This window comes from Acanthopagrus latus, chromosome 6 (genome assembly GCF_904848185.1).
Source record: "Acanthopagrus latus isolate v.2019 chromosome 6, fAcaLat1.1, whole genome shotgun sequence".
Taxonomy (NCBI): domain Eukaryota; kingdom Metazoa; phylum Chordata; class Actinopteri; order Spariformes; family Sparidae; genus Acanthopagrus; species Acanthopagrus latus.
Genome location: NC_051044.1, coordinates 22,086,789 through 22,099,299, shown reverse-complemented (window position 1 = coordinate 22,099,299; position 12,511 = coordinate 22,086,789). Strand labels below are relative to the sequence as shown.

At 44.1% G+C, this 12,511-nt stretch overlaps 1 protein-coding gene across 5 annotated transcripts in view; it reads right to left on the bottom strand.

The window, feature by feature from the left end:
* plxna1b (plexin A1b) overlaps window positions 1-12,511 on the bottom strand; it is a 189,371-nt gene that overhangs the window by 64,960 nt on the left and 111,900 nt on the right. For all 5 annotated transcript variants that reach the window (XM_037100800.1, XM_037100802.1, XM_037100801.1 and 2 more), the window contains one exon: window positions 11,809-11,923. In XM_037100800.1, the coding sequence (XP_036956695.1) occupies window positions 11,809-11,923 (115 nt within the window). The remainder of the gene's footprint in view (window positions 1-11,808; window positions 11,924-12,511) is intronic.

The window sequence follows — 12,511 nt, the reverse complement described above, 5'->3', positions numbered from 1 at the left end:
ACAGTAAAGGCATGTATAATTATGTAGAGCATTAAGATGTATATATTACATTACTAAAGATTTCCTGCATACACAATAAGAGGAAACAGCTTTACTCTGATTATACTACCATACCTCAAACACCAAAAGCATCACTCCTAACAATAGTCATTACGCAATATTTCACGTTTATTTGTTGATATCTTATCTGCCGAGACGCAGATGCCACTTTTGATTGAACGTCGCCGTGAGCTCTCTCAAAGGAGAGCAGCTGTCGTTCTAGGTCAAGTCTGTTCTAAAATATTCCTTCCTTCATTTTCGATGTGCTCTGATGTGCACCGCACCACCTCGTTCCACACCAAATGGAGAAAAAAAAGTATAGAAAAGAATTAATAAACCAAGTGTTCAGCAGGCGGATGAGATAATCTCCGCTCGCGAGTGAGCAAAACACCTTTTAACATGCGCCAAGAGCAGATAATGAGACAGTCGGCAGCCGTGTGTGTGTGTGTGTGTGTGTGCAGATACGTAGAAGGTGAGAGATTAAAATCAGTACATTCTGTAGATTGGGCAGGGTGGAGAGAGCGAGGGGTTGGATAGCGAGGAAGAAGAAGATGAGCGGGATGTTATATAAATAAATAACTGCTTTAAAAAGCCAAAAGAGTTCTGAAGGCTTTGGCATAGTCTGACAAGATATAAATTAATAAAGCTCCAAAAACACTGCGCATATGTAATGAGGTGAGTGTCTGGTCGTTTTTTTAAGTCCCCCCCCCGCCATATCCCCCAATCCCCACCCCCCCACCCCGCTGAAGTCCATCCATAATTAATTAGCTGCCTCTGTGATGTCGGGGACTATAGATCAGGGAGGAGAAAAAATAACACGCTAAATAATGAAGTAAAGCGATATGGTGAGCCCGGGGGAGAGATGAGATGGCATGGATGGCCACAGAGGAACGAGGGGGGCACAGTGGTACAAACAAGAGGGACAGTGTGTGTGTGTGTGTGTGTCACAGAGGCTTGACAAAGGGTTATATGAGTGTTGAATGCTCCCCCACCACCCATTGACATGCCACCCCCCGCCCCTTCAGGCTTTGTGACAGAGGTCTCATGTAGGAAACTAAAGAGACGTCTGCAACCTTGAACTAAAGAGTCCCATCTATGCCTTGTTACAACCCACTATGCATTAATATTATATCAAAATATACGGCATTGGGTCAATCCTTTTATCCAGAGAGACATACATGACATGGTGTGTCATACATTTGAGCTGAGGGGGAACCCAGTGGGGAAAGGAGCCTCTTAAGCTGGTTTTCCATGAGGGATGAGCAGGTGGCAGCCCAATAAACACATTCTGCACAAAACCAAAGAGAAATAAACATTTTCTCCCTTCGCCAGCTATTTGTACGCACTTGTGGGTAGGAAGTGTAAATATATACAAACTACAGAGAAGAGGAGAGGCAGGAAGGAAAATTAAAGCTTACAGAAGGTGTGCTGTGAGATGACAGCCGACTGAGAGAGTGTGCTGAAATAATATGATAAAAATTCAAATGCTTCATTGACATAAGAGTTCCCACTCGTCAGTAGGGTGGATGTCATTCAAGTTGTTTGTGGGCTGCCACAAAACAGATGATCCATTGTATGAAAAAAAAAAATAATAATCAAAGGCAAATGGAAATGTTTTGTTTTTAAATGCTGTCACACCACAAATGTCTTATTATGGTAAACAAATTTTACAGTTACAGTACAGTCGTATTTCACCCTAATAGTTCTACTTATTTACTGACTATGTTTAGAGATATTTACTAACTGAAAAGCAGTCTCAACAAGGCAAATCAGTTTTTGAAAAAAAATGCCACTATTACATAATGTGGACAGTGTTCCATATTAACATCTTCAAAAATACCATTAATGGAAATCTGTTTTCATATCATTCAATCAATCATTAATTAATACACACCATATAATATCATGTCATACATCACAATGTCAAAGCTAAAACACATATTTCATCGTCGTCGTCTGTGTACCAGCTGGCCAGCAGCCATGTGTATGCTTCAGTGTGCGCTTTTGTGTGTTTGCGTACTACTTCAGGACTCGTACGAGCCACGGGGATGAGATGAGCACCACAAAAAAGCCTCCCCATTAAAGCGCTGGTAAAATAGATTAGAAGGAGTGTGTGGGCGCGTGTCTATGTAAAATGTAGGTTAACATTTGCAAGATATTATACACACAACACTGCATGTGATAAACAGCACACAACTATTTTTAAAAGTGAACATCGATGCAAGCTGCACAGTGTGGTGCATACACTGCAGCATGAACTTTGTGTGTGTGTGTGTGTCTGAGAGAGAACGAGAGAGAGAGAGAGAGTGAGGGCGTGAGTGAGTGTGTGTTGAGGCTGCCTCATTAGCAGGCAGAAACCAGAAAGATGTTCTGTGACCAAGCACACACTCACTCCTGGGGAAGGAGGGAGAGAGGGAGTGAGGGAGAGGGCGAGGGGGAGAGAGTGGAACAACTTAATAAGGCGGCAACACGTAGAACAGTGCAGGAGCAAGGGAAGCGAAGGGAGAAAAGGGACTTTGAACCTTGAAAGGGACTGTGAGATTGTCCGCCCACGTCCTGCGTTCCCTCACAGAGTGGTGATGCGGGGAGGAGGAGATGGAAGCAGAGGAAAGATGAGAGATAGAAATGGGAAAAGAAAGTGAGCGCAGAGGAAGGAGGGAGAACAGAAAGCAGAGTTTGAATTAAAGGGAGATGCAGGGGATTGTGTCACATGAATGTTTATTCAGTGTGGATTATCAAAGACCCACAGACTCTACCTACATATATGTCCCTCTTATACATGTATACGCTCTCACACTCTGCTGCTCTTTGATGTACCACCCAGGCACACATACATGTTGATTTCTTCTACTAATCCCTTATCCTTGACTTACAAACAGGCTAACAAACCCTCAGAGTTGATCCTCTCGACATAGACGGCACAATATGTTATAGAACAATACAAAAAAAATGTGTTCATATTTTTTCTGTGAGGGTCTGTTTTTTTATATATATATATTTTTTTTTTTTAACTTATGGATTTTTAAAGGGTAGAAGGGCTGGGAGGTGGGGGTGGGGACTCCTGGCACCCTGTTATCAACCTAACCCAGATATGTCAGCAGCGATCAAACCTTGTGCTTTACAGCTTTTCAAACACAAACCTTGATTTCAGAGGTAGATACGCTTTTTCCTGCCTGCTGCTGCCTATGGCTCTCCTCCACACACAGCCTCTCAAAACTGAGTAGAACTGAAACTGTGACATTTGTTATCAAAAAGGAGTGGACATACAGCCCTAAACTCACATTTCAGTATGCCGTTCTGCTTGGCTAAAACTCTCCGCTGGACTGGATGAATGGGTCATCAGGAATCCGGAGTGGAGAGGTTTACTGATAATTTGCAATGTAAAAGTGTGCAATCAGCCCACTCATTGTTCAGAAAGAGAACAGAGACCAGATGAACAAGCTCAGAAACACACTAATTTGTGCCGCTAAGAATACAAACAACGAATAGCAAAGCGGTCCCATTTAATCCAGTTCATAAACAAATGATCTGATCCAAAATCTACCCCCTGCGCTTCGTTCACACTTGAGAATCTGAAAATAGCCCGTTTAAGATGCTGTTTGTAACTAACCTGCTTCTGACAAGAGGTGCCTAAACAGAGCTATGAGGCACAAATGGCAGCATAAGATTATGTGCCACTCAAGTTGTATAACGCATGATTCCCTCTTTCTTTTTCCAGCATTTAAATTAGTTTGGGTTAAAAATTTAGATTTATTATATATATTATACTATATTTATATTATTAATAGCAGTGTCCAGACAGCTTGGTGGAGAAAAGAAAAGTGAAGGACCAGCTTTAGTGTGTTGTCTGTACAAGTGCCTTCAGCCACAGGGAGGCAAATAGGCCTTACACAACAAAATGAATGAATAAATTACTTTTCTTTCTGGACCTGTGTGGAATGCTTTGCATTTTAAGATCATGTTAAGCCTTTATGTCAGGAGAGAAATACACCCATTTTATGGTCTCTAAGACAAGAAAAAACAAAAACTCAGTGATAACCAGTGTTTCATGGGCAATGGTGTTTCACTTCCATGGCTCCAAAGCGTGCATGTAGTGGATCACTGACTACGGTGGGTTCTACATGGGAGTGTGATTGTGTCAGCTAGATGGAGGCTGGGATAAAAACCAGTGCAGGCCACTTTACTGAAACAGCACAGTGAAGAGCCCAACATGACAGAGACTGTTAGCTGGTCTTGTGAGATTTGAGGACGCAGCATGCTACAGGCTCTTTACTCTACCTCCTCTCGGCCTTTCTCTATGCCTCTCCATCGCAGCAGGCGGTAGCCGTTTCTCAATCACTCCCTCTCCTTCTTCGCTCTGCATTATACAGTTTGTTTTTTTTCCTCCAGCTCACTTTGCAGCGTTATTCATCTGTCTACAACTGCTGTCTTCTCTTTCTCTCAGTGACTATGCATCTCTCTCTCCTTCTCTCACACACACACACACACGAGACTTGATGGTGAAAATGCAATACTCATTTGTGTTCACCATTAGGTGGGCCGACTATCAGGGCTGCGGAAATGAAGATTTAATACAGTCTGAATAATTAAACCGCCGGGACCTGTGACTGACACATAGACACACACTCATACACTCTAAAACACACTGGTGTATGAGTGCATATCGCTGTGTATCTATCATGTCATCATACTTCAGTGTGAGCGTGAATCTTTACTTCACATTAGCTCTTGATTAAGCGCTCGCTGATTCATCATGTATTCATCGCTGTAGCCAGCCTGATGGCATGGCTGGGTTGATGCTTGCTGCATCAGAGGGTCTTGCCGGGTGGTGCAGGACTATATCAAGGAGAGAATAAGCAAGCAGCAATATAGCTGAACTCTCTACAGGCTTCACACGTTCTCCATGTCACACAGGGATTAACGTTTTTTGACCAGTTAGTCAGAGAAAGTGTCCTGAATCTGCATAAACAAAATGCTTTGCTGCATTTGCTTGACTCCACCCATCCTCCATAAATATAACTCTGCCGTCCTTGTGTAGTTGTCTACTAAGCACACTTCTTAGGCTGCGACAGGCTGGTCTCTCCATGGTGTCTCCCAGCCAGGGCGACCCACCCTCCCCGCCTTCTGTCAGAGAGGGATTGATGCAGGATGAGAGGATGCTTCGGAGTAAGAGAGGGAATTTTTTAGGTAAAGCTTCTGAAAAGACTTAAGGAAGAGCTGAAGGAGAGGGGGAAAAAAGGAATGTAAGCTGTGGGATAGTGAGGCTAAAAATAGGCACAGAGAGAAAGAGAGATGAAACATCTGCATGCGAATGTGACAGGCTGTGCATGTGTGTGTTAGCCTGTGAACACATCTGTGCGTGTATGCGACGGTGTCCAGGGACACGAACCAAATCTCTTCTGCCTTTTTTACTCTTCCTGATACAAACAGTATGATGACACACACACGCATGCACACACACACAAACACACACACAAACACACACACACACAAGCACAATGTGACTGAGGGGCTGAATTACATTAGCACTCAAGAAACACTTTCTCAATTCACCGCATTGTTCTCGATTAACGAATTAGAGGGATGTACAGTAGAGTTTGCCAAAACACCTGATACAATCCCACTCTGATTTCCCCCGGGGTTAGAAATGTGATTATTGACTCCTGGACAAGCATCTGAGAAGTTTTTGTGAGAAAGTTCACGAAAAACATGAGGGCTGGAGGCTTGTCAGAAGCCATTTGAGCGACCGAACCAAAGGAATGGTTAAACGCCGGCCGATCACAGCCCAACTAAGATCCATCTGGCAAAGAATGCATGTGGTTACTTCACCCCGTCGCCTCCACTTCCTCTCCATGTTCCCTCAATTTCTCTCCCTCCCTTCCCTCCGACCATGGAGCGCATTTGGAAAATAAAATGCGTCACTCTGGATGTAATCTGCTGCTTGTTACCGCCAGGGCTCTTGGCTTTGCCTCCCTGCCCTTGTCTTTGTTTTTTTTTCTTCCCCTCTCTCTCTCTGTTTACATCTGGTCTCAATTACAGCACCTCCGTCTGTCTGTGGTTTGTCATCAGTGAAATAAATGAAGCAACTGGAAGGACTGCATTGTTTTGGAGAACAGCATGGGGGATATTCCCTACCACCTCCGCCCATTTGTTACCTCTTCCCAGCATTGTTTATATTTCATCAAATATGGCTTAGGCATGTCTCATCTTAATATTACGCAGAAAGACAGATGTGTGGGTGTGTGTTTGTGTCCAACTATGAGCTACATGATGCCCTTCTGTGGAAATAAATGGACCTAAAAAACAGAAGAGCAACACGGTTAAAAGAGGGAAGTTGTTCATGCTGATTGATGAGGTATAGTATGGGGACAGAGATGGTAGAAGAGGAAAGGACAGATGGACAAGGATGGAGGCGACAACACTGACAAAACACAATTTGGGTGAAGGGACTGCGTGGGAAGAGAAGGAAGAGAAAAACAAAAGGATGATGAAGATGATGAGGGGTGAAGACAGATATCACAAACCGATAAAGACACGAGGAGTGAAACAAGGAAGAAGGGAAAAAAAGAAAAGCGTGGATATTATTCAACCACTTCTTACCCACTCCACCCTCCCCCTCACCCACGTGCCCCCTGCAGCCCTGTGCTGCTGGTTGTGCTCTGTCCTGATAAGAACCAGTGACAGTGTCACACACACACACACACACACACACACACACACACACACACACACACGTTAAAGCAGTATAGACAATCACACCCATATATCCATGGACACAGCGAGGCCCCTCAAGCGGCCTTGGCCTACAATCTGTGGGATGTCCTTCTCTGGAGTGTGTGTGTGTGTGTGCGTGCGCGTGTGCACGTGTCCGTGTTCTGCTCAGTGTCGGAGTACCAGCCAGGATAAACACAGTGTGCCAGAATTTCACGGTCCGGAGCCTTCACACCTCCATCACAAATAACCCTTTCAGCCATGGTAAGTGTGTGCGTGTGTCTGTGTGTGTGTCTGTGAAAAAGAAAGGGAGTGAAAGAAAGAAAGAGTGTTTTTCTGTGACTGTTTAAGAATGTGTGGGTAGCCAGTACTCTATATGCGTTTGAGCTTGGTTAAGGGTTTGAGAGATAGAAAATATATCCGTGTTTACTGCCATGCTTTTTGTGAGTGCAGCCTATATTGAGCCTCCCTAATTAATGTAGAGTAGAAGGACAATGTGTCACACTAAAGTGACATTTGTGTTATTGGCAACAGACAGTACGGCTGAAGTGAGAATACATGAGTGCAGTGATGCAGTTCATTTTTGGGAAATACGCTCATTTTCTTACTTACTTGCGAAAAGTTAGATAAGAAGATTGTTACCACTGTCATTTCCATAAAGGAGGTATGTCGCTAAAGCTGTTTAGCTTAACTTAGCACAAAGACTGGAAGCAGGAGTTCAAAAGTAACAAAATCTGGCTATAAGCAGCTCCATAACTCATTTGAATTTTACACTTATTACACTTATTTTTTACAGGGTAAACAAATAAAATATGTGTTAGAGCTGCAATATGTAAGTTTAGTGTTAGTGTAGTGTAGTGTGTAAGTGTTAGGGTTAGCACCCTTTTTTTTTTTTTTTTTTCATGTTTTGATCTAAATTCTTACACGTGCACCTTTTTACATGGATTATGGGGTTTCTGGTGGGCAGATTTGTTGTGACATTGGAGAGACCAAGGCTAGCTTTAACACCCCTGTTTTTGGTCTTTAAGCTAAGCTAAGCTAAGCTAAGCCAACTGGCTGCTGGCTTGGACAGAAACGCCAACCATGTAACCACATTTGGAAGAATTGCAAAAAAATGTTAATAGTTTTGTATGTGTTGGCCATTGCACAGAGATTTTCCTCAGTCTGGACCAAAAGCCAAAAAAGCCCATATAAGCACCATTCAAAAGGTGAGGCATGAATCCCCTGTGTTGTATGTCAAGTTGAATAATCAACTTTACAAGGAACAAGTGGTGCAGAGAAAAAAATGAAATCGGAAAACCTAAAAAAGTGAGAGATGAAGAGTTTAGTAAGAAGCTGTACACACAAATCTCAATCAAGTTAACGACTGCCTTGATTGCTCGAGTGAGACTGAGCCTCGCTTTGCAGCAAAACAAACACGTAAGCATGTCTTAACATAGCTGAGCCCAACCACCCTGAACCTTTTGCCTGGCACTCATCAAGGTTCTGGCTCAGAGTAGCGCTTTCGATCCGGGGGTGTCGAAGGAGAAAGAAGGAAAGCTTGAGGAGGTGGAGGAGGCAGAAGGGAGAAAAAGTGGGGGAAGCAATCAAGAGTCTTGAAGAAGGAAAGGAGACAAAAGGAAGAAAGAGACAACTTCCTTCTTTTACTCTAATCTTCCGCTCTCTCTCCTTTTTGTTTTAGTAATAAAGTAACTCTTACTCCTCTCCTGCAATTTTCCGCCCGGTCGCTCCTTAATTCGAGAATTTGTTTGTTGTGCCATTGGAGGCATTGTTGATTCATGCATATTTGATTTGGAAATGTCACTCATTATATTTATTTCCTCCCCACTTACTCTGTCTCTTCATTTCTTTCACCTCTCTTTCTTCCCTATCTTGACACAGTCTGTTCACAAAAACAAACAACACATTTACTCCTCGGCTCCTTTTTTTTTGTCCGATTTGACTCCTTTAAACTTTGGGGGGGCCTCTTTTAGCCTGACAATCACAAAAAAACGATGTAATTTGGTCAAATAAATCACAGACAGATGAGGCAGTGAAGGCTGTGCGCAAGATGTAGAACATAAAATGAAGCAGGGAAAAGAAGTCCTCGTCGGCAATATGCCGGTACTCTGGGTTGCCATGGCAACACAGGATTCAGATACTGTCGGACATGAGAGCGAAAGACTTGGAGAGGTGAAAAAAAAGGTGGTGAAAAGAAAAAATGTTTGATGTTCAACTGCCAAATGTTTATTATATTCAGACTGAGGACACTGAAGTTTATTGAATTATTTTCTTTTGAGCTGCAACTGTTCATGCTCAAGGTTTTAGCGTCTCAGTCAGGCTGGTAAAGAAACACTAGAAAAGAAAGGGAGGAGGGGGGTTGATCACATCGCTATGAAACTGTGAACTGCACAGATTCAAAGTTCAGCTGTCAACCTTGGTCATATTCCCTCTCCTCTCAGCTTTCTAGGCGGTATAACACCACTCAGACCACACAGAGTCAGACGTGAGGAGCAGCCACCTCTCGACCCTGTGTGAAAACTTCTCTCTAGCCTTTGATCACAGTCAAGTGAAGATGAGTCTCATTTAATCCTGCCTGTGTGTTCTTTTGCAGGAGGGTGCAGCAAAGGTCTGAGTGAAATGCCTCGTATCGGGATTTCGCTCATATGTTAAACGCTGCGATTTGTATTCAGAGTTAAGCTACAATGTGTCCAAAAGGATCGTTTGAGGTCTAAATTAGGGGTGCGAGCATATGTCCCTGATGGCTCTCCAACTCCTTCCTGCTTTACCAGTAGACAGAGAGGTAAAACCATGAGGTGTTAAAGGAAGAGAGGCACATTCCTGTCCTCTGCTGTGCTTTCTTTTGACTATATATAATCCACACACAGAGGAAGCAAGGTGAAGAAGAAGACGGATGAGAAAAAGATGGGGTGAGTGAGCATCAAAGGGGTGAGGGATGGGGAAGACAGAGAGAGATGGACCCCGGAGAGGAGAAGGATAAGTCTAGCCTACAGGAAGAACTGTACTTGTTGGGGCATTGAGAGCGCAACTAATGGATATGGCAGCTAGGAGAAGGATGATGAATGACTCCGTGTTGGTGTGTGAGCACGTGCACGCCACTGTCAGAATGTTTACACTTTTGTGCATGAAAGACACAAAGTATAGAAGTTGTGTACCTGGTGTGTGTGTGTGTGTGTGTGTGTGTGTGTGTGTGTGTGTGTGTGTGTGTGTGTGTGTGTGTGTGTGAGACAGAGAGAGGGAGAGAGAAAGAGAGACAGTGCAGATTATGGATTCTCTGGTGGAGCATGTGGTCGGTGGTTTCTTGGGCAGACGAGGTGACAGGAGAGGTCTCTCCGTCCACATGCCACTGTCAGCCGGTCCGTCCGCCCCCCTCTTTCTTCCTGCTGCCTCGCTCACTCTTACAGTCTCTCAATCCCTTCATTTTCCTCTCCACTCTTTTATCTCCATCCCTTTTGTCATGCCGCGTTCTCTTTGTTCTTGCTCATTACTTGCAGGAATGTTCAACCTTAAAATGCACCAGAAATATTATTTTTACAGACGGGATATCTTCAAAATATGTTACAGCTATGTCAGCGTGTGGACAGATGTAGTCTGTATTACCAATACACGTCACACCTCATCTGGTACTCGCGACTCTCCTGTCGTTCACTGATATTACCACCTAGGTTATATGTTTACTTTCACATGCTGTTTTCCTCCGTTTTTCCTTTTTCTTCACTGCAGGCCTTTCCTGTTTATCCATCCGTTGCCCCTCTGGCCTCTCCTCAGCTCAGACTGTGCTAGCCAGCGCTCTCCCCATGTCTTGCAGATGGGCACACTAATCCGCTAACATTAGCTCCGTGAGGCGTGAAGGCTGGGCCCGTGTGTTGTTTTGGACGGGGCGAACGGAGGCTGTGGTTTAGCATGCTAGTGTTTGGGATTCTGCACAGCTCCGGTTGAGAGACGAGATAAAGAGGAAAGTAATTGGATAAAGGTTGACCAATTAATAAAGGCCGGTGATTCAGGCCGGCCAACAAGGGGGGGGGGGCTTTAATCTGCATAGAGATAACGGGGAGAGTCAGACCACAAACATAAGGAGATAGGGTGGATTTGTGTGTGTATGCATGGGCTTGAGCGTGTTTGTGTGCGAGGCATCAATCAGATAAAGCCCCGGCATGACTGTCAGTCACCTGGGAGGGCAGTGGATTTACATCCAGGAGTCCACTGAGGAGATATGCATTTGAATACATCTTTGGTGCCTGTTAATATATGCTGGACTGTGTTTGCCGTGTATGAAAGAGTAGAAGAAAAAGGAAAACATAGCCTGGCTGTGTGTCCATCACTAATATCCTCGTATACACTCCAGCAGTTGACAAACACTTGTTATGCCTCACATGTCGCCCGCTGCCACCGCCGCTCGCCACGATTGATATTAGCTTTTATGCTAATGCAGCATTTGGCTATGTAAGAACAAGGCAGTATTTCCATAGACAGTCATTCATCCCGGCCTGCTTATGGCCTTATGGGCCACGACAGAATTATTGCTGCACAGTACACAAGCTGTTGTCACTGTGCCAAGAGCCGCTATTACACATACAGGCAGCAGACACACACAGCAGGGTGATGTGAGTAAAACCCTGAGGCGAAAGCTACAGAAGGTGCGAGGTGTGTGCGTGTGAAGATGAATACAATTTGTGCCGATGTTGTTATAATTTGTGTTTGCATGTGGGAGAAAATGATGAGGAAGCTTTCAGTGTGTGATAACAGCCTTATTGAGACTGGAAAATTGTGGTTCACAAATCAGACAGAACTATGGTAGGTTCTCTCAAATCTCTGCTCAACAAAACAAAATATTGCTTTGGGGCTTTAAAAAATACCAAAATGCGAGCAGTGTTTCCCACATATAGACATGACTTGGGCAGGCCACCCAGGTATGTTAAAGGTCCATTGTGCTGCAGGTAGAGAGAAAACTGAATGGAGTGACAAAAAAAGGAGAGGCAAGCCTGCAGGCAGGTCAAACTACAAGTACACGGCCATCCCGTGGGAAACACCGAGCATGTACAGCAGCTTGAATCTTACCTCAGAGACGTTGACGCGACCCTCCTGGAAAGAGCAGTCGTTGGCGTTCTGGGTGCATATGTGGCGGTACTTGCACCAGTGACACGGGAACGAGCCGTTCACACAGGAGAGGCAGCTGAAACAGAGAGAGAGGAGAGGAGACAGTTAGGGATTTAGCCAGTTTGACTTGTTTCTGACTTGAGTTGAAACTAGTTATTTATTTATTTATTTTCATGTCATTTCCTCAATGTCATCTCTTCCCTGAGTAAGTGCCCTGAAATGAAGATTATAGCTGTGGAGCCAGACAGAGCAGACTTGCCCTTCCTTCTTACTCTTGATGTTAACATTTAGTAGTGATACTACACAAGATATACTAAAATGCAAATACCTATCCCAGTGAGTTCTTCCTTTCTTTCAGCATTTCATGTCAATATATCATCCAAAAATGTAGATTTTTTTACCCACCCTGTCTGAAATCCTCTTTTACTTCCTCTCACCTTTCATCCGCCCATTCTCTACCCTATCTATCAACCCTCTTAACCTCTTTCTCCTCGTCAGTTCCGTCTTTCATCACTCCCGGCTCACTCGTAACTGTTCATGGCTTGCCGCTTCTATATGTTTCACTGATCTCCCTCACAATCGACCTACTCTCTGCATATATTTACTCTCTTCTTCCCTCTTTCTGTACCTCTGCTGTATCCTTCTCTCTATCCATTCAGCCCAT